The sequence below is a fragment of the Cibotium barometz genome, chromosome 16, assembly GCF_041138505.1.
Source record: "Cibotium barometz isolate CiBa-2024 chromosome 16, ASM4113850v1, whole genome shotgun sequence".
Classification (NCBI taxonomy): Eukaryota; Viridiplantae; Streptophyta; class Polypodiopsida; order Cyatheales; family Cibotiaceae; genus Cibotium; species Cibotium barometz.
Window position 1 is genome coordinate 3,537,561 of NC_141061.1, and position 23,240 is coordinate 3,560,800.

The 23,240-nt window shown below is 41.0% G+C and overlaps 1 protein-coding gene across 1 annotated transcript; it reads left to right on the plus strand.

The window, feature by feature from the left end:
- Positions 1-17,639: 17,639 nt before the first annotated feature.
- On the plus strand, positions 17,640-21,262 carry LOC147630268 (pentatricopeptide repeat-containing protein At2g33680-like). The gene has a single exon (XM_086810109.1). It carries the CDS (start codon positions 17,890-17,892, stop codon positions 21,223-21,225), a length of 3,336 nt encoding a protein of 1,111 aa, XP_086666235.1. The 5' UTR covers positions 17,640-17,889; the 3' UTR covers positions 21,226-21,262.
- The last annotated feature ends 1,978 nt before the right edge of the window (positions 21,263-23,240 follow it).

A 23,240-nucleotide genomic window follows, 5' to 3' on the forward strand; every position in this document is an offset into this window, starting at 1 on the left:
ATTTAGGTGGCTATCACTTAAGGCTGAATGCAAACAAGGCAATACTTCTGGAGCGGCAAGCAGCTGTTCGAATTTTTGGGGAGGGACCTGGAGTATATTCGTTGAGATATAAATATTATTTAACATATGCTGCTTATGGCTTGGCATGTGGATTCACAGATCCTAATCTGTTGAATGATTGCGAGAAGAAGCATCTTCTTAGAACAGCAAGGCCAAAGGTCCCTGTTGTGCCATTGATAGAGGATGAAGAAGATGTAGAAACTTCATCAAAAAGGGCTTGGCTGGGGGAAGTCTCTGCTCCAGATTAACAGATTTAGATTGTTCTAGCTGCTAAGAAGTTTCTTCATATTTCTCAAACTCTTCTTGCTTACCATTAAAAACTATGAAATGTATATATATTGAAAACATTTATATGGGACATAGATGAAAGCTCTTGTTCTTTAAAAATCTTTTACACTTACATCATTGTTTTATAATATGTATTTCAATGATCAATTTTCTTCCACACTCTGCATTGTCTTTGTTGTTGTCTTAGCCATTCAGCATGATTCTGCCTTCCCTATGATGAGGAGACATATATTGATCGTCTCCGTTCAGCATGCATCTTTCTTATTGCACATGACACAGCTGATTCAGACTATTTGATCTTCACACGAGCCCTCACTTGAATCCGCCTATACCACCACTGAGATAGTTGCTTCATGGGATTACTTTTCTTCACTCCTCCTCCATGTTGAGTGCCCCTTTGATAGGCACAATGTGCTTGCGAATGAGATCTTTCCATGCCTTGGGTAGACCAAATCCCAAGGCTTCCAAACTCTTCCGCAAAAAAGGTTCCATGTGCATGCAAAATGTGCTACAAATGCTCAACAACAACAAGACATTTAGTATCATACAATATATTTTGAACAACAATAAAAACTCAAAGCTGTAGGTATTCAAGTAATAATCATGTATTGTGTCAAGTTTGTCGCACCCCATGCCTTTTCATAGCTAGTGTAGAACTCTGTCACAACTGCCTCAAATTTCTTAACATCCCCATCTTCAAACCTTGCTTTTTGTAACAAAGGTGCTAGGCGATCAAGTGCCAACCACGCTTTGGCCTTTGCCACCCTTGCTTGTCCTGAAGAGCTTCGATCAGGTACAGCTGCATGAAGCTTCCTCCACACCTCAAAATCTGTACCCAGATGACCTCTCTGGGTATGATTAGATAAGAACTTTCTGGCTTTTGCACCTCCAAAACATGGTTTGCTAGGAACATTTCCGGTCTTCCCTAATATTCTCAAGTCCTTCTCAATCTTCACTTGACCACAATGTAAACCTGCATCTTCACTTGACCACAATGTAAACCTGCATCTGAAAGCACTTGCTCTATTTTTTTAATAGTTCTTTCACTCTCTAATGCTGGTTTCATATTCCATGAAAATTCGATGTACATGTAGACTAGTTTCTCAATTATTCTAACCAGCACATGCAAAACACAAATATGAACTCTGATCAAAGGGATAGGAAGAAGTGGATCCCAATTAGGATCCACTCCTGGAGCATCACGATTTGCGGCTTCACGCCTATTACTGATTGCATTTAGGCATTTCCATTCTCTCTCTTTTCCTCCTTTGGAGACACCTCGTCGGTCATGCAATACAGGCAAGGATACTTGGCCATTGCTCCTTGGGAAATACCAAACATGCATTTCAAGGTTTTAAGATCTACAGCCAGGTGCCATTCAACCTCATATTCACCATATCCTTCTACATAAAGCTTTTCGCCATTCGACTGCTGGATAGTGGAAGGAAGCTCAGTCTAGTTAAAGTACCACTTTAGAATTTCATGGGTCTCTGTTGGAACCTGTTAACAAGAGGCCAGTTAAATTGTCTACAACATCATAACAAGAGGATAGCAACATAATATACTTTTTTTAAAAATGGATAGCACGTCACCTCAAATGCAGCCAGCCCCCACCAAATCTCATTTTTGGATTGTACACTAAAGTGCCTCTCATCAGCATTACTAATACTTGCATCCAAAGCTCTATTCATTAAAGTCATGCTAACCCTTTCCAGCTTGTGTCCTTTGATCACCTCACTCTCATCAAGTTTTAAAACAAATATCAACCTTCCATTGCACTCATGTACGCTGATGTCATAAAATTTCACCATAGCCATTTGTAATTTCTGAACATCCATAATGAAATTGTTGAACTCTGTAAGCTCTATGATTTTCTATTCCCCGCTCTTTTTAGTCACTGTCAATGTACTAGACACGTGACAAGGCTCTCCAACAAGTTCGACCATTCCCAAGTTGAGAATATTTTGAGCTTTGTTCATGTGAAATGGTTTTGGAATGGGAATTACTGTTTTTTTTCCAAGCTTAGAATTGAAACCTTCTTTTAACTTTATTAAACAACATCCTGTAAGACTTTGTGCTTATGCCAGCCATGTCACATATACCTTGTGCATCTGCAGGAGTGAATGCTTCACTCACCTCCTGCAAGGATTACTTTGCTATGTCTGATCGAAGTCTTGCAAACTTAGGATAATGTATTGCTGACTCCACAATGTCTTTTGTCAGAACTTTGCCAAATATATCAGAACCTTGCTCTTTTGGACCCACAACATCTGTGACCATCCTGAAGCAACAACGATAGCTATTTCAATCCATCATTCATCTAACTATACCACCCCCAGACTCGATCCCCCATCTCCAAAAAATGAATTAAAGATGAAAATGAAAAGTGAGTGCTCAAAGAAATTATAGATCCCAATACCTGCAAGCTTTTACACAACGCTTCCATTGGCCACCTCCAACATTGAGTTCTTCCAATGGTTTGATCTGTCTCTTGCGTAATCGAGCACCCAATGGCGTGTCTTTTAAATATTGTAATTTTTTGTTGAACTTTTCAAGTTGTTTTCGAAGGTGTGCATTCTCACTCTCCAATGTGAAATTATTGATTTCTCGAACTGCCTAAAATAGTCTGCTGCAAATGATCAATCTCTTTTTGTAACCCAGAACAAACTTTTGCTTTGTCCTCATTTGAAGCTTGCAAAGCTGTTGTGATCGATGCCAAGTAAAAATTCGCACCTTGAAGCATTTTTATTCTGGCATCTCTATCACTCAAATGTCTTTCAAAGATACTTTGACATTGGCCAAACAATCTTTTGCAATATCCAAGCAATCCATTTTCACCCTCACACACAAACTTGAAGAAACTTGTCAACCCAAAGAATGATGGAGATTGAGAGGAGGTTGGATCTAGTGGGTAAATACTACCATCCAACCATAGGTCCATATTTTTCTTTCCTTCATTTCGAAGCTCAGTAATGTGGGCTTCGCATGCTAGCCTAGACCAATTTCTCTTATTGCAGGGAGCATAATCGGCTTCTACTTGGAAGTGGATGTCCACCTTTTTCTTCTTTTGTTTCACAGGTTCCATTGCATTGTTCTGTGCTTTAACAACACCAAAAAGCATCATGAACTTACACTTTAACCAAAAGAAACCAAAGATATTACACTTATCTCCCGTGAAGAAGATTGCTTCATTAAAACCAAAAGACAACATCACTAAATAATACCTCCTTGTCCATCAAACAAAATTTTTGTTATCCTGGATGCACCAAAATGTAAACAATACTTGTAAGCACAACCCTCACTTGAAAAAGGTAAGAAATGGGATTGTTATTCATGCACAAGCAGGTATGGCGCATGAAGAACAAATACTTTTCCATCCAAAAACTTGCCGCCTTGAGAAGAAGAGAAAATCAAAAACTTCCCGCTCAAAACAATTCGGATTTGGAGTGGTTGTGGTTGTGGAGTCGGGAAGACAATGAGGGAGACAATGCAAGATGATGGGTTGCAGGGACCAAGTTTGGTTCAATTTTGGTAAGCAAAGTTGGCTTGGTTCCATTCAAAAGTGTAATGAAGAAAGAGAGTGGTGACTTTTTTCAATAAAATAAGGCACCATAGTGGGAATAAAAAACTATACTTCAGAGGCATTGTTTTGAATTAAAAAACACCCTACATGTCAGTTAATGGAATAAAGAACTCAAAAATGATGCACGTACCCTCCAATATTATATGTGGGTTTATTTGCTTGGTTTGTCCACATCACCATCCCAAGGGATCTCTTACAAGGCCCCTTTTTTAGTCCAAATTTTCCCTAATGGCTATGTGGAGACAGGTGATGATTCTCAGCATGCTATCACTCAATCATGTTGGGAGTGTGGAGACAGTGATGATTCTCAGCATGCTATCACTCATGATTCTCAGCATGCTATCACTCATGTTGGGAGTGTGCCATTGGTGATGCTGCTGCACAATGGTGAAATGAAGTCTATATCAGACATCTTATATGTGCCTTATATTACAAAGAGTTTGGTCTCAATTGGTCAAATGGTTGAGCAAGGTTTACAGGTTCGTTTCCAACAAGCATGGTTGCTTTGTTGAGGATTTCAAAAATGGATGTAGAGTCATTGCCAAAGGCAAGAAAGAAGGCAGGTTATTCAAATTGGATGCTGGGATTCCTGAGTTGAAATCGGCTATGTTCTCTAAAAGCCAAAATGTGGTACAAGACATTGACATTTGGCATAAAAGGATTGGACATGTGAACATACAAAAGTTAAAGAACATGCAAGCAAGAGGCATTGTTGGTGGGCTGCCTAGATTCAAGTATGATGGGAGTATGCATGTATGTGATGATTTTGCCAGTTTGGAAAGCAAGCAAGGTTGCCATTTCCTAAAGAAGGCAACATGAGTAGCAGGCCACTTGAGATTGTTCATAGTGATATATGGGGTCCTTCACAAAACCCATCCATTAAAGGCAGCATGTACTATGTGACATTCATTGATGATTTTAGCAGAATGACTTGGATTTGCTTTCTCAAAAAGAAGAGTGAAGTGTTGGGAAAGTTTATGGACTTCAAAGCTTTTGTAGAGAAGCAGTATGGCTATTGGACTTCAAAGCTTTTGTAGAGAAGCAGTATGGCTATTGGATAAAATGTTTGAGGATAGATGGAGGTGGTGTGAATACACCTCACATGCTTTTAAGAACTTATTGAGAAAGAATGGCATAAGAAGGCAGCTAACTTGTAGGTACACACCTCAGCAAAATGGTGTTGCTGAGAGGAAAAATAGAGTCATTGTTTGGTGATGTGCCTAGGGCAATGCTTAATGAAAAGAGCATGCCAGACTATTATTCGACAGAAGCGTGTACCACAGTAGTGTATGTACTTAATAAGACACCCACAGCTGCCATACATGGAATTACACCTAGAGATGCATCTTATAGGTTTTAGGCTAGAAATTCAACACCTCAAAGTGTTTGGTAGCATAGCTTATGTGCATGTGCCAGATGAGAGAAGAAAGAAGCTAGATCCTAAGGCAGAAAAGTGCAATTTTGTTGGGTATGCACAGGATCAAAATATCTCATAGGATTGAAGTGATCAAAGACCATGCAAGAACATGGGTAGTGCAACGCCAATATGCATTGGATATGTTGGCAAGATATGGGATGACAGGGTGTAAGCCAATGAGTACACCTTTGGAGCACAATGTGAAGCTGCGAGGGCTAATTTTGGTGGAGTTAGATGATCCATCTATGTATAGAAAGATGGTTGGCTGTCTTATTTACATGACTATCACACGATCGGATCTAAGTTATGCTGTGGGAATAGTAAGCCAATTTATGCAAAGCCCCAGAAAACATCATTTGGATGCAGTGAGACGCATTATGCGCTATGTAAAGACCACTGCACATTATAGTCTTCTTTATGAGCATGGTAAAGGCTTGGATGTACACAGCTACATAGACGCAGATTGGGCAGGTATCTCGTATGACAAGAGGTCCACTACTGGTTATGCCTTTACATTTGGAAGTGCAGTGGTGAGTTGGAGCAGTAAGAAGCAACCTAATGTTGTTTTATCCAGTACAAAGGCTAAATACCACACAACAATGGATAACACACACATAAAGATGGAAGGCTAGAATCTTCTTCTTCTTGTTGCTTTCAAAAGACGTCTATGAAAGATAAGTGAAAACCAACATAAGTACTAGAGGACTACGTACAAGCGGTCCATAATGTGAACATGGCGAGCTGGCAAGATAAGTATGTGCCACAACTCGATTAGACTAGGTAGGTGTAGTCTAGCTGTAGAATCACTGGTGAAGATCCATCATGTCAGCTATCAAACACGCTAGTGGTGTAAATGTGGAAAACAATACACCCAAAGCGTCATGAGTCTCAGCTTGTGTTGAGCTTGACATCTTAACACTCCCCCTCAAGCTCAACTCCATCTCCAAGACTCCAAGCATAGTGAAGAATCTGCAAAGCATCTCTGCTCCTAAGGCCTTGGTGAAAATGTCAGCCACCACCTGCTCCTCTGTGCTGATGTACACGAGATCAACATCTCCTGTGCCAAGACCTTCTCTCTAATGAAGTGATAATGGACCTCTATGTGTTTGGTCCGCGTGTATAACACATTGGGTTCCTAGCCAACTGTATGCTACTAAGGTTGTTGCAATAAATTACAACCTGCTTGTCCACATGTGCAGCCCCACAAATCTCCAAGTAGCTTACCTAACCGAGCTACCTCACATGCTACCATTGCAACCATGTACTTTGCCTCTGTACTTGACAATGCAACTATCGGCTGCTTCTTGCTTCTCCCCATGTAACAGCACCACTCCCAAATAAAAACATAAACCAACTAGTAGATCTTCTGTCCAAGATGCTACTAGCCCAATCTACATCAGTGTATCCTTACAACCTCATAGAAGAGGCTATAATCCACTGTGGACCTCGCATAGCGTTGTGTGCATCTTTCACTATCCAAATGTGGCTTTCGAGGAACTTGCATAAACTGGATCTCCAACCCAACTGTGTAGTTCATGTATAACCTGGTGATCGTCATGTAAATAAAGCTACCCACTATCTTCTTGTACATAGTGGCATTCTCCAAAATATCACCTGCGTTTGCACTCAACTTGCCATTCTGATCCAACAGTACAAAGATGGGCTTACAGCGAGCCATACTATATTTGGACAACATGTCCAATATATTATGTCTCTGATGTGATAGCTATATGCCCTCAGGTGTCCTGATGACCTCAATGCCAAGAAAGTATTTCAAGTCACCCAAATCCTTCATGTCAAACTTTGTCTTGAGGAGATCCTTGCATTCTCAACTTCCTCTTCATTTGTCACCCCCAACAATTAAGTCATCCACATAGATGGTGATAACCACAATCCCCTTAAAACTCTTTTGCACATAGAGTGAATGATCTCTACCATATGAAAGCCAATGGTGATAAGATATTGTGTAATCTTATCATGCCATGCTCTTAGTGTCTGCTTCAAGCCATACAAGGCTTTACATAGCCTGCACACATAATCTAGGTGACTCAAATTCTTATAACCAAGTGGTTGTTCCAAATATACTTCTTCTTACAACTCACCATGCAAGAACGTAGTCTTTACATCTATTTGATGCAAAATCCAACCTTATGACATAGCTATTGTAATAACAGCTCTCACAGTTGCCATTTTGGCAACGGGGCTGAATGTCTTCTCATAGTCAATACCGTAGGTCTGAGCATAACCTTTGGCACCTTGTACTACCTACTAATGATTCCATCTAAGTTGTGCTTCACTTTCCAATAGCCTTTTTACCCTCAGGAAAGGGCACCAATTTCCATTTCTTATTTGCATCCAATGCAACCATTTATTCATCCATGCCTTTCTCCCAATATACATGCCCAACAACATCCTCAAAACAAGTGGGTTCAATCTCCTACACAACCTTTGCCATGTATGCATAATACTGAGCTACATAACCATTATATATCAATCTCTGAACAAGGTTTTTGACCCTACTCGACCTGCGTGGTCCTTGGTGTTGTCCTTGCAGGCTGCTGTTCGTAGCCTTCTTTACACCAGGTGTCCTGATATTTGGAATCTCAAACTCCTCATCAAGGCTTTGCTTTGAGCCAGTAGACTCTCCATCATCATATGAATGCCATATTGAAATGTCAGGCATACCAAGAGACTCATCAATCTTCTCTTTACCTTTATGTGATACACTTACTGAACATGTAGGACTATTTTTTCTCGCATAGCATGCCCTTCATGGTCTATCAATAGACCCATTGCTAGAGGACTCTCTCGATCCACTCAATGACTGTGGTTTTCTGACCTGTATTTTGTGCAACCACCTGCTTATGTGCATCATCCCCAATCAAGTCTTTATAGCATCATACCAACTGCTCATTTCATCAAAGACAACATCCCTACTCACCCTCATCTACGTGTAACACGGTTATAACATTTGTACCCTTTTTGCTAAAGGGAGTAACCAATGAACACACATTTTTTAGCCTTTGGATCCAACTTACTGTGTAGTTCATCAGGAATATGACATATGCAATGCATCCAAACACTTTTAAGTGTGAAAAATCTAGTTTTCTACTAGTGTACATCTCCTCTAGAGTCACACCATGCACTACATGTGGGGGTCTTGTTCATAATATAAATTGTAGTCGTGCTACTTTAGCCCAATAATGGTGAGGCATGCTCTTCCCAACCATCATCAATGCATGATCAACCTCTGCATGTGCATATTCTTCCTCTTAGCAATACCATTTTGCTGCAAAGTGTACCTACATGTGAATTGCCTCTAAATTCCATGCTTTCTCAAGTACTCATTGTACTCATTGGAGAAGTACTTTCCCCATCCGTCTGACCTTAGGCACTTTGGCCAACATTCTAAAATTTTGAAAGTGAGTAAACAGTTCACTTTTCTCTTTCATGCAATAAATCCGCACCTTTCTTGTGTGGTCATCAATGAAAGATACATAGTAATGAAATCTTCCCATTGATATTGTCTTTGTCAGCCCCCATACATCTTAGTGCACCACATCAAGCACTCTCTTACTTACGTTCCTGTCATGTGAAAATACATTCTTTGTTTGCTTTCCAAACTGACATGCTTCACATACTTTATGCATTCCATCCACATTAAACTTTGGCAAACTTGTAACAATTTTTAAATTCTACATAGACAATATCTCAATTGTTGCTCATTTACATGACCAATACGTTTGTGCCAGATATCTATATCGGCCACAACACCTGCACCTTGTGCAAACATAGCAGCTTTTACCTCATGCATGCTTACATCCAAAGTGAACATTATGTCCACTCTTTTTCCCTTTGCAACCAACTGACATTTGTTGTTAAAGTCCTCAACATAGCATCCCTCAAGGTTAAAGCGTACCTGCAAGCCTTGCTCACCCATCTACCCAATAGAAACCAAATTCTTTGTTATGTTAGGCACATGAAGTACATCAGCCAAGTACCTCATCTTGCCATCGTGCATAGCCAATGACACATTCCCAATATGAGCAATAGGATGAGAATGGCACATCCCCCATCTCTACATAACCTAGTTTTTTCAAATTCTTGACATCTTTAAACCACTCACCACCATGACAAGCCATGTGGTTAGAGGCTCCCAAATCCATATACCATACATCATCACCGTTTGTGGATACATCTGTAAAATTCAACGTGTTGTATAACAAATAACTGCTCACATCTATCTTCAACCTGCTTGCTTGAAGATCCATAATTGTTTTGCTGCAACCTGTCACTTCTTATGTCACTCTGCTTCTTACGCATTCTGCAAAGTGACCTAGTTTGCAACAATTAAAGCAATCCTTTGAACCTGATCTCGTAAATAAGGGATCATAACCAAGATGAGATATGGGAAATGGATCTAACCCATATCCATGAGAATCCATGTGTTAACTCACAGGTGAAAGGTTACAGGCGAGCTCCCATGAAAGCCCAAGCCATGTGTTAACCTACATACGAAAGGTTATAGGCTAGATCCCATGAAAGCCCAAGGGTGGAAGTACTCTAAGAAGACAAGATGTCTATCATATCAAATGATCAAGAATATAGCAAAAAGCATACAATAGTCCTATGGTTGGTGTCTTTTATAGTCCCAAGGTCCACATGCCCTAACACATGTGTAAATGTCCCTAAGCCCCATGTGCTAGGCTCATCCCCCATGGACATGTGCATTCTAAAATCCCTTTGTTGCATCCTGATTGCTGTCTTTGCGAATTGCCCAACCTCTTTGGTTCCATCTACCTTGAAACTGGTCTCTTCCGCATGTGTGTTTGCCTGCTTCTGCTGCACTGCGAATCATTAAACTGTTGATGTCCATAATTTTGATTTTCCACAATGACCACCTTGGCCTCAACCACGACCTCTACTTGAATTTGAGTAGAAGGCCTGTTCTAAAGTGTTTCTACTTTGGGAGGAAGAGTCTTCACCTAAAGAGTTCTCTTCTATGATTAACATAGACACCAAATCCTAAAAGTTGGGAACATTCTCTCTTAAATAGCAATAGAGGTCTTGAATGGCTTGTATTCTTTGTCGCCAAGCCCATTCAAATAGATACTCATCACCAAGTCATCATCTTCCACTGTGACATTAATAGATCCAAGGGATTCAACAATACCCTTAATCTTCAATGCATACTCATTTGGATAGACATGTTTTTCTTCTCCACTATATGAAGCTTCCTATTTTAGCTACAGATTCCTTGCCTTTATATTTGTCTAGAACATCTTTACTAGGTTTTGCCATGCAACTATTGCTGGAGTGTTGGCAAAATGAACTCCACTCTCTTGGCTTGTCCACCCCTATAGATGGGAATGAAAGATGGTAGTGTAGGACAAGAGTTTCTACCCATATTAGAAGAAGTAATGGGTGGCTTATGTGAGTACTTCATGAGTGAAATGGGCTGAGATTTCCTATATTTGAGCTCACAAAGTTCCACCAATCTCATAGCCTCTTTGAGAGTGTTTGGCCTTTAAGCTGACCCATCCACCTCGATGAATGAATCCAATCCATACACAAACTTCTTCATCTTCATTTCCTCATTTAGCCCCTCTACATCCATGGATAGCTTCATGAAACTCTTGATGTACTCTCTTACCACCATGCCCTTTTGAGAGAGTTCATATACCATTTCTTATGGTATCTATCAAGCACCAAGTGTGCAATGAAAGCCAAATTCATCTCCCTTTTCAAACTTCCCATAAGACATATTTCCTTGTTTAATCATATGCCTCCACCATTGGTGAGAAAAATCCTCCATGTGTGCAATGAAGCAAATTGTATCTTATCTTGCTCACTCTTCGGAAAAAGTTAAAAATAGGTCTCCATCTTGGTAATCCTCTCCTCCAGCTCATGTAAAGTTGAACCATCCCCCTTAAACTTGGAGAGGGAAACCTTGTATTTGATATCCTTTGAAGTATTAGAAGATGGACTTCCATGATGAATAGACGGTTTGTACTTTTGCATTTGTATGTAGGAATTCATAAATTAAGCAAAGTCCTTATACTCCTTTTTGATGAAAGAAGTCAAGTCCATCCATTTATCATGTGCCTCTCTTTTCCTTTGTGTAAAGATGGACTTCCAGGATGAATGGAGGGTTTGTACTTTTGCATTTGTATGTAGGTATTCATGAATTAGGCAAAGTCCTTATACTACTTTTTTATGAAAGAAAGCAACTCCATCCATCTATTATGTGCTTCTCTTTGCCTTTGTGTGAAGGACATATGCTCCCAATCATGCATAACCTCTTCCTCATCCCAATACATCTCTTCATCCTATTATGGGCTGATTTTCCTTTGGATGAGTGGGTACCCTCTTGTGTCATCCCCAAATCATGAATCCATTTTCTTAAATGAAGTTTTCAGTCGCTTGTCATTCAAATGAGATGGACCAAGCTAAAATCAAGATGGCCTTAGATCCTTCATGAGAGGCCTACTAGCATCCATCATGAATCCAAATGAAGAAGTCTTCATAGAATCCCCTTGCATAGTCTTCATCAGAGTCTCTTGCATAGTTTGCTTGCCTTCCCTATGACCATCATAAGAAGAAGCTTCATGTATAGCTTGTTTGCCATCATGAACATACCACCGATTCTCCCTTCAATAGAATATTCATGGTGTTGACTTATGGGTGAGCCAATTTATCCTCCATAGCTTGCACCCTTGTAGTCATGAATTTAAATCTTGAGTTCAAGGTATAGTTAATTGTATCAAACCTCTTCATATAAGGGGTTTGAAATCAATTCTTTCCACAAGAAATTGTAGGAGAGTGTCTTCAATCCCTCTTGAGGCTTGACCCAAGTGTTCACCAATTTGAGAAAACTTGAGCCTTACAAGCAAGATAGGGAGAAGGAGAGGAAGAATACAATAGCCTCAAGCCACTCTCAGTATAGTAATCCTCTCTTAGGGAGAGCTAGGGTCCTCAACCTTGCCTTCTTTCTTGTCACCACAAAGGAGCTTTTGCAATTGGGAGAGGGGCTTAACCTCTACTCCAATGCCATGGTGAGTGAGAAACAGGGAGAAGAGAGCATATATCACTCACCCACACAATTCCTAAGCATGCATGCAACAAAGAAGAGAAAGCATGTAGGAAACTTCAATCACAAGAGCAAGAGGCTCAAACTCAATTGTGAGAATGGGATTATGTCTTTTCTTATTATTAAAAACCAAGCTTACAACTTATGTGATGCCAGTAATGTCCTGGACCCAATAAGCTAGTCTAGGCTAATTCCCCAGTCTAAGCATACATTACCGGCATTACACAAGTTGTAAGCTTGGTTTTGACTATCTTCTGTCATTACACAAGTCGTAAGCTGAGAGATATTCCATAATCATTTTATATGAAGCGCATTGTGTAGTATGAAAAATATGGCTCAAAATGTTGCCATGCATTTGAAGTAATGTTAGCCAATGTGGGTAGTATACCTCCCTCCCTAATCACGGTTTCGTCCTCAAAATTGACAGTGAAGCTCAATGGGAGGCTAGTGGTAGAAGAGTTGCATGCCTAGAAGCCTTGCTATATTGATCCACAACCCTATGCATACTTAAGAACATTGATGCTAATTATCATATGATTAAGACAGAGAGGAGAGAGAAAAGAGAGAGATTAGTGTTCAGGTTTTCTGGTTGAAAGCATGATAAGGTGGTACACTTTCTACCAGTTGCATTGGTTGCTACCATACTTGAAGACAACCAATATTAGTGGATTTAATATCATCATAAGATGTATTTAGCAATTTATCTAGTGCCTTTTAGATATAATAAATGTGAAACAAGATTAAACAACCATGTTTTAATTCTCTAACTCTACATAAAAGTGTTTCACAACCAGTTGTAAACCATTGTCCACCATGACACAGGTTTTTAGTCCACCTTATCATGCTTTCACCCTTGAACTTGTAGTATTACTATGGTACAAAAAGGTTGCTTACTTCTTATACATGATGCAGGCCAATGGTCAGTCGCGTAGGGGTGACCTGGGTCCTTCTACATGATATTTTATTGACTACTAGACTGAATGATGAATGAATAATGACTTGACTTTACTGAAAAATGTTTGAGATGCTTATCTATTATGCTATGATCCCAATCGGTCAGCTGTCCCTGTGTTGGCCTGATCATGTGGACATATTTCATGTCTTTTAAGCCCTTTTGTTGAATACTTCACTTGCTATCTGTTCTTCCCACACCTGTCGCCTTCTGATTCTCTGGCCGCCTACTGTGGGACCCTTGATGGTTGCCAACAACAGCTCTCTATTGGCTGTCGACAAGGTCCCCATCCCTACATGCTAATGCCTATACTATAGCTGATGGTGATGATGATGTAGTTGATGATGATCAAGTGGATGACCATGCCGATGATGATGTCAATCCTTATGCTACTCATGGTAATGCTTCTAATGTCTTAACTTAATCAGGGATTACTGACGTTCATGCCAGGGATTAGCCATGGCACAGGTGTTGACATTCCCTTTTGGTAAACTTCATGGTAAACTTGATGATGGAGTGGAGACCTATCATCCTTCCCCCCCTGGACTTCTACTGAACTTTTTCTATTGCTTTAACTTCTACTTCTTACTGACTTCTACTAATTGATATTTTTGTTCTGAACACCTTCACTCTTGATCTTCACTTCCAAGTCTTTGATGAAGAGCTAAGCATCTGTTCACTATTGTCCCCATGCTTGCTTTTTTCCCTTAACCTTGACACAGCATCGGGTCACCTGCCAGAACTAATGATGCATGTTGCTAGGCCTTTGGAATTGATCTGAGAGCTTACTGAAGTACTGGGTCTGCGTACCTACCCTCAGGGATTGCATCCTCTAGCTTCGCCTGTTGCTCTGCAGACCACTCCATCTGCTACCTTGTTGCATCCTTCCTACTGGAACTGTGCACCTTCCTTGGGACATAGCTTAACGGGCTCAGCCTGAATGCTCTGATAACAATGTTGCATGCGTGGAAGCCTTGTTGTACTGATCCACAGCCTTAAGTATACTTAAGAACATTGATGCTAATTATCATATGATTAAGATAGAGAGGAGAGAGAAGAAGAGAGAGATTAGTGTTCAAGTTTTCTTGTATCACTATGGTACAAAATGGTTGCTTATTGCTTGTACATGATGTAGGCCAATGGTTAGCCCTGTAGTAGGGGTAACCTGGGCCCTTCTACATGATATTCTACTGTGACTACTAGACTGAATGATAATTGAATAATGACTTGACTTTGCTGAAAATGATTGAGATGCTTATATATTATGCTATGATCCTAGTTAGCCAACTGCCTGTGTGTTGGCTTGATCATGTGGACATATTTCATGTCTTTTAAGCCCTTTTGCTGAATACTTCACTTGCTATCTGTGCTGCCCACACCTGCCGTCTTCTGATGCTCTAGTCGCCTGTTGTGGGACCCTTGATGGTTGTCGCCGACAGTAGCTCTACTGGCTGCCGACAGGGTCCCCATCCCTACATGCAGATGCCTATGCTGTATAGCTGATGGTGATGATGATCAAGTGGATGACCGTGCTGATGATGATGTTGATCCTTATGCTAATGATGGTAATGCTTTTGATGTCTTAACTTAATCAAGGATTACTGACATTCATGCCACGGATTAGCCATGGCACAGACGTGCACGTGACAACAAGAAGCCACTGAAGTTCTAGTAGAAGTTGAAGAGGGGCTTTGTGTACTGGGTGGTTTGGTGGAAGGCCTTATAAGATGGCCAAAAAGCTATTTTGAACATATCTTCAATGTGAGCATTCACCAACCTTGCATCCATTGTAGTAGCTAAGTATCTAGCGAAGATTTGGGCCCTTGTTGATGTCAAAGACCATGCCTTGGAGACCTTCATCCAATGCATGCCATTCTAGGAACTCCACCAAAATGACAATAATGAGCCAAAAAAGGTGAATGGTAATGACCATGCGAGGGTCAGGCACCTCATCATAGTCGTAGATGAACTTGTGCATTCCCCGAAGTATCTAGTCTTCATGGAGAAGGAGGGGTGGTCAAGGTGGAGGTATCTAAGGAAAATTTAACTATAGCTTTGGATTCTTCTTTAGCTCTTGCTCCAATAGGTCCCAAGCCCATCTTCATTTGATTGGGAAATAAATAGGGTTGATTTTGAGGTACTTGGGAGCATAGTATTACTCCTTCCAATACTTGGCTTGGACAAGGTAGGGTTGCCACCACATAGGTTGTTCACCCATGATTTTGTGTGTGAGATTGGAGCAGCTCTGGCTTATGGTCTCTTGTATGCCCCTTGACACTAGTCTAGAACAAAAGCTAGTGCTCATTGACACAAGTGCTAGCAATAACCTAATGTCCCATGAGAGACGCCCTCGTGCTGCGCACTATAGAAACCATTGTTGGCTCCCACAAAAGTGTGAGTGGAAGGAGTAAATGCATTAAAAACCACATGCATGGGTTCATTCATGCAATGTTTCACATTGGAAATAATCCCTTGGAAGGGAAGTCCTATGGCATGCCTGTATAGGTACCATACATGAAGAAGTGCTTCTTGGACGAGGATGGATGGGGCACATTGATGTCAAATAAAAATTTCTACCTTTCAACAACTAGCCTTAGGATAGATAACTATTTTGATGACAGCAGACGAGGAGTCCATATCTTGCAAAACCTCAACACTAGAGAACCATTCTCCAATTAAAGAAATGCTAGAATCCATCGAAAGGTAGCCCACACTTTGACCATGCAACTTAAAACGAGGCATATCATTTACTTGGTTGTAGGGGTAAGTAACCAAGATCCATCAAAAACCTCACCCACGTAGGGTTAACCTTCACCATTGAGTACCCGCCCGACATAAGTGGCCTCTCCAAGAGCTAACCAAACAAACACCAACATTGTAAAAAAATTTAACCTTGCAGAATCAAAACTACAAGTGCTACTCACAAGTTCCCAGCAGCACCAATGTTTTTATGATGGGGTGATAAATGGTGGATACTAAAAGACATGCTCTAGGCACATGGTTACTATGAAGGGCAAAAGAAAATCTAGATACCCAAGAGAAAGGTCCAACATACACTAATAATAACCATGCCATCATCCGGATCGTGTTGCAAAAACCAAATCCCAACCCCAAACCAAAAAATATGGTTTGTCAAAAAGGAGTTGTTGGAAGCCCAGGTGTGACTATGCCGATCACACACAACTATGGCTACCCAAGGCAGTGCAATGAAAACCAACCAGCCAACCCCGATACTAGTGGCCCAAGGGTTTTATGAAGGTAACAAAAGCATTTGGTTCTCTCAAGTCACACCAATGTTACCCCCCAACTCCCACAACAAAAAGAACTAAGGAGAGATGGCAATGGCAACCAAAGCTACCAACACCACGAAAACCCCATGTGCAATCGTAGCTAAGGATAAGGCAAAAATTGGAGAATTCATGAAGCCCCATGATCATCCTCCCAACCACACCATGAATAGGTTATTCCTTTCACATTGAACTGAGAAGCCTATGATGCAGTTAAAGGCCTTGAACCACCCATTTTGCTACCGCAAATTGGCATCCCTCTCAAGCCCCGCTAAATGGGCCAAAAATAGTACCTCATCCTTGCCAAATGAAAAGGAATGCCAATAAAAAAACTAATAAAATTTTCCAAAGAAAACAAAAAAAAAAGAGTCAAGAAAAGCAGTTGAGATGGAGCAAAGAAGAAAGCAGAGGGATGGATACTTCAAAAGGAGAGTCTGGTAGGAAGCCAATACTATTTATGTAAAAGGTTATCTAATCACTAGCCTCCTAGGTACATCTCAGGACAGGGGACCATGGTAGGTGAAAACCTGGTCCATGGTAGGGCCCATCATCCTAATCGTCTCGCTAGTGATCACAACACCACTAATAAAGATACTCCATCAAGTACAACCTACATATTTCTTTTATAAATTAATGCTAAAATTAGTATCGCTCCATTTTGGCAAAGACAACTACATTGAAAAATCCAAGAAATGTTATTGTTTGGTGCCTCATAGAAGGTTTGCATTGAAATTTTCTTATGTGTCACTGATTGAAATTTTCTTATGTCACTAATATGGCCGCAAACAATGTGTGAAAAAAAAGTGTAAGCAAAATGCAAGGAAAAAAGTGTTCATCAAAATAGTGAAAAAGAAAACTTCATCTCTTAAATCGAAGGTATTTTAAAACTCATTTTTAATAATTCAAAGGTATTTGTATATAAAACCTCCTAAAATCTAAAAAGTTGAAACCTTTGAATTATTATTATTATTGAGGTGCAAAATGTGAGATATATATGAGGTAATTTCTACAGTAAAAGCTTGTGCGGCCTGCAGCTCAAAGGGTTACTTCGTGTGAGTCCTCTCTCTCTCTCTCTCTCTCTCTCCATTCCTTTTCTAAGGTTTAGTCCCTCTGTTTGAAGAAGGGTGATTTTGCTTCACTGTATTGGGAAGTGTTCAGTTTGAGGCCCATATCTGATGAAGGGCAAGGAGGAGAGGGCAGAGTGTGGTCCTTATGGACCTGCCAAGGTTCCATGTAGTATCTCGAGACGCCGTCTACCGCCTGCTGCAGGAATGCATCAAGAAAAGGGATTTGGCAGCAGGCAGGCACGCATATTCCCTCATGATCAGCACTGGACTGGACTCTGTCGTTATCTTGGGGGACCTTCTGATCCGCCTGTTTGCCTCGTGTGGCAAACTGCAAGAAGCAAATCTGGTTTTCGATAGAATCTCGAACCGTAGTGCTCATACATGGAATGCCATCATCTCCGCACATGCAGAGCTTGGAAATTCTGACAAAGCATTCGATTTGTATCGCAAAATGCAGCAGGACGGCACAAAGCCAAACAAATTTATCTTTTTATCCATCCTTAGACTTTGTAGCAGCAGAAATGCCTTAGAGCATGGCCGGCTGATCTATGGAGAGATCAGGGAAAGTGGTCTTTTAACCGATGTGGTTGTTGGAAATACTGTGGTTGACATGTATGTCAAATGCAGGAGTTTGGAGGAAGCAAGGGCGGTATTTGATAAGTTATCATGTCGGGATGTGGTGTCATGGAGTATAATGATATCCGGATACGCCCATTGTGGGCACACCTCACTTGCAGTTGAATTGTTTTTGGAGATGCAACAGGAGGGTATGATGCCGAATGAAGTCATATTTGTATGTGTGTTAAAACTATGCAGCGATGCAGGTATCATAGCACTGATACATAGCCAGATTGTGGAAGGTGGTTTTGAGTCAGTCACTATCATCGCAAACGTTCTTGTTGACATGTATGCAAAGTTCAAGAACATAAATGAGGCTTGCCAAGTCTTTGAAAGTTTGCTGACACGAGATATTGTGTCATGGGGTGCCATGATAGCAGGATATGTGCAGCATGGGCAAGGTCTTTATGCTATTGAAATTTTTAACAAGTTACAGCAGGAGGGCATGAACCCTAGCAATGTTATTTTCTCTTGCACCTTGAAAGCTTGTGGCAACATAAGGGCTTTACAGCAGGGGAGATGGATACATAGCCAGATAATTTGGAGTGGGCTTCAATCAGATCTAGTCATTGGGAACACTCTTGTGGATATGTATGCTAAGTGCAGTAGCACTGAGGAGGCACGGCATGTGTTTGATGGGTTACTGATTCGAGATGCCGTTTCGTGGGGTGCGATGTTTTCAGTCTACGCCCAGCAAGGGCATGGTCTTGCTGCTCTTGACCTGTTGGAAAAGATGCAGGAAGAGGGCATTGAGCCTAATAAAGTGGTATATTTGTGTGTATTGAAGGCATGTGGCAGCTTAGAAACCATTTTGAAGGGGAGGCAAATACATGATAAGATTGTTAGAAGTGGACTTCAGTGGGATAATGTGGTTGGGGGCACTCTTATTGACATGTATGCCAAATGTGGGAGCCTACATGAGGCACACAAAGTTTTTGATAGTTTACCAAACCAAGATGCTGTCTCATGGGGTGCCTTGATTGCAGGGTACACCCAACATGGCCACGCTTTTGTTGCCCTTGAACTTCTACAAAAAATGCAGCTTCATGGCATCAAGCCAGATTCTTTCATGCTTTTGTCAGTTTTGAAAGCATATGACAACATAGAAGCTATAGAGGAGGGCAGGATTTTGCACGGACAGATCATCTATTGGGGTTATGAGACAGATCTGCTTCTTGGGAATGCTCTTATTCAAATGTATGGTAACAGTGGCAACGTAGATGACGCATCTAATGTGTTTGACAATTTGTCGAACCGAAATGATGTGTCATGGTGTGCAATGATGGCTGTATATATTGAGCATGGGCTTGCACTTCTTGGCCTAAAACATTGTGTCAGGATGCATCAAGAGGGCATCGAGCTGGACAAAGTCATGTTTCTGTACATTTTGAAAGCTCATGGCATCATTGGGGACTTAATACAGGGCCGGTTGTTACATCGCCAGATTATCAAAGACGGGTTTGAGTCTGATGTTGTAATGGGAAGCACCCTCATTGACATGTATGCAAAATGTGGGAGCCTAGATGATGCATGCGAAGTATTCGACAAATTGCCAAACCATAACATGGTGTCGTATGGAGCAATGATTGCAGGATATGTCCGGCATGGACTGGGTTTAGCTGCCCTTGAACTCTTTGAATCAATGGAACAAGAAGGCATTGAACCAACTGAGGCTACATACTTATGCAGCTTGAAGGCATGTGGCATCGTAGGCGCCTTAAGTCAAGGCAGGATTTTACACAAACGATTATTCATGAGTGAGCATGTCAATGTGCTGTTCGGAAGCACCCTCATGGATATGTATGCAAAGTGTGGGAGCCTAGAGGATGCCTGCAAACTGTTTGAAGAAATGTCAACTAGAAATGTTGTTATATGGAGGTTGATGATTTCTATATATGCACAGCATGGGTGTGGCCATCGTGCTCTTGAACTTTTCGAGACAATGCAACGGGAAGGGTTTGAGCCAGGAAAACCGACATTTTTGTGTGTGCTGAAAGCCTGTAGTGATGTAGGAGCTGTTGGGCATGGAAGGTTAATACACGACCAGATTATCAGAAGTGATATTGAACTAGATATAACGCTTGGAAATGCCATCATCGATTGCTATGCTAGATGTGGAAGCATGGATGAGGCACGTGCCGTGTTTGATGGACTCCAGGACCATGATTTAGTGTCATGGAGTGCATTGATTGTAGGCTATTCTCACCACGGTGACACTGTATTGGCACGGCAGTGCCTCAATGCCATGCAACAAGAGGGCATGAAACTAGATGAACTGGTATTCACGAATATTCTTGCTGCATGCAGGCATTCAGGGCTTCTTGAGGAGGGTTGTCTTTACTTCAGATTGATGAAGGAAGCTCATGGGATTACGCCAACTGCTCAGCACTACAACTGCATGATTGACTTACTTAGTCGAGCAGGATATCTTCAAGAAGCTGAAAGCCTACTTCAAAGTATGCATATACCACCGGACATAGTAGCTTGGAGGTCTTTACTAACTTGCTGCACAGCCTTTCACAACACAGAGCTCAGCTTGCGGTGCTTCAATGAAGTGAGTCGGTTAGATCCAAATAATGGTTCTGCTTATGCGCTCATGTCAAACATTCACACTAACCTTCACAATGTCAATAAGCATCATCCACCAGTCTTTGAGCCACTGTTATTTGAAATAGAAGATTTCAGACATTCTAAAAAATTAGGGTCTTTTCCTAAAGGTGCATATGTTGGAAGTAAAACCCGGTATAGGGTGACTGGGAATTCCCAAAATACCATTCAAGATATTAAAACAGTTGGAAACCAAGATTATACAATAGAAGTTGCCGTTTGCTTTTATTTTCATAATTATGGTGTGCATTTGTAGATTTTCTGTTGTTGAAAGGTGACAAAAGGTATTGGGGCTAATCCTGTCGCTTCAGATCTTTTGAGTGGCGTACGTGATTTTGTGTGACTGTTGGCAATAAGCTCTTGCAACAATCATGGCTTACAGTTAATGCATTCTTTTGTGCATGAACTTGACAATATTCCAGGAGCTTGAAGCTTGTTTCAAATTATAGATGCTTCTTCAAGATAAACATTCAAGGAAGTATTTGAAAAATCATATTGATACACATTCCAATTATTTATTGTTGTCAAAGATAAGGTAAACATGAATGGATCCACTATTGGTGTAGATAATTTTCTTTAAATTTCATGTGACTGGGCATGTAGCTACTTTGTATTTTGATTCTTCCAATTGAACCTTCTTTGTCTATCCACTTCAATGTGATGGCCTTCTTGTCTTTAAGCACCTCCACTATTCCATGTCTCAATCACATGCAAAGTGTGTTATCCCTTCATCATGTCCCGGGTGAGTTCTGTAGTAGCGCTTCTACTTGCTACCATTAAAATGTCCTTCCATCTTGATGCAGTGGAGGTCAAGAAGGTCCTTGACAATAATATTCGATATGCAAGCATGAGGGGACCAGAGTTGTTCAGAGAGGCCCTTAGTAGATTCTCTGTGGTTGCGGAGACTCTTCCACCTAGTACTATTGGGACTCAAAACTCTTGTATATGTTGGATTATTGTCAATCATATGTGGAAAACTTAGCTTGCTTTCGTCTTTGCTCTAATTGCATTAATCGTCAATTGGTGGTGGCAGTCTATAGACATACCTCTTGGTAAAGGGTTCTAATAATTGGGCACTAGATTATGCACCAGTTGAGAAGCACTTCATATGGGTAGTAGGACTAGTGGTCGCTTTGGCACCAAGAGCATAGGTTATGGTGTCGGGTTTTCTTGGCACCACAATAGGTTGTGTCATGGTTCTTGTGGCATTGGTAATGAGCACAAAATTGTTGATGTCTAGGCCTCAGCAATAGACAATTTGTACTTGTATGATTCTTGTGCAGAAAATTATTGTGCACCAAACCATATCTCTTTGTGAGAATAGATATGGGTGTCTTGCTCAAGGTGCTGTTGGGGCTGGCTTTGAGATTATCCTTGGGGATGTCCGTGCCAACTGCTACTGGCCTTAACGGTTGAACAAATTCTCTATCAACTCATCCATGCTCATATCCTTAACTTGGACTCTAGGTGGTGTTGGTTGGCCAACCATGAGGCTTTGGATGATGAGTCTTCTATCTCTTGGTTGGCGTGGGTGACTTCTACATCCTTGTCTTGCAGATTATCTACTAGTTCTATTGCCTTACAAGTAGCACTCATCAAAGATGTAGAGCCTAGACCTGTAGAGATGGTCAGGAAGCCATTGCTCTTAAGACCAATCATATCCGATCACAAATCGATCGGATGATGAGTGATAAGTCATCCAATCTTTTGTGGCTAATGCATCTCATCTGGATATATGTGCAATAGGTCTCCATCTGGCTCCACTGGGCAAGAATTCCACTATGAATTTATGTCTCAAGACCTCACAACCTAGCCTTTTCAAGTGGATTTAGTGACATAAACTATTGGCATGCTTTTTCTTTAAGGTAAAGTCCAAATGAACAGATCTTGCTGGGATCATCAATCTGTCCCTCATGGCCTCACAAATTTGATCAAACTTCTCTAGGTAGTGAATGGGATATCTAGTTCCATAAGATTTGCTAATCATCCTTGAGGTGTGGACTGGCTTGGTTTTTGCCCAACTCTGAGTCTCTAAAGGTGCTATGTTGGTCGCAAGCCCCTTTCCTATTTCAAACACCATCCTCAGCATGTCTTATGTGTATTCATGTGGCGATGAAATGTAAGGAGGTAATTGCACGAGACCCTCTACTTTAGGGTACGAGATCTCTTGCCTAATGGGGTTAGGTTGTGTGGTGTCCAATGGCACTTGTTATCCGCTGCTAGCTTGGCCTTGAGGTCTTGAGGTTACAGTCTCCTTGCGATGATGACGAA

Excerpts from the sequence above, each read along its gene's own strand:
- LOC147630268 (XM_086810109.1), top strand. The coding sequence starts at position 17,890 with ATGGACCTGCCAAGGTTCCATGTAGTATCTCGAGACGCCGTCTACCGC.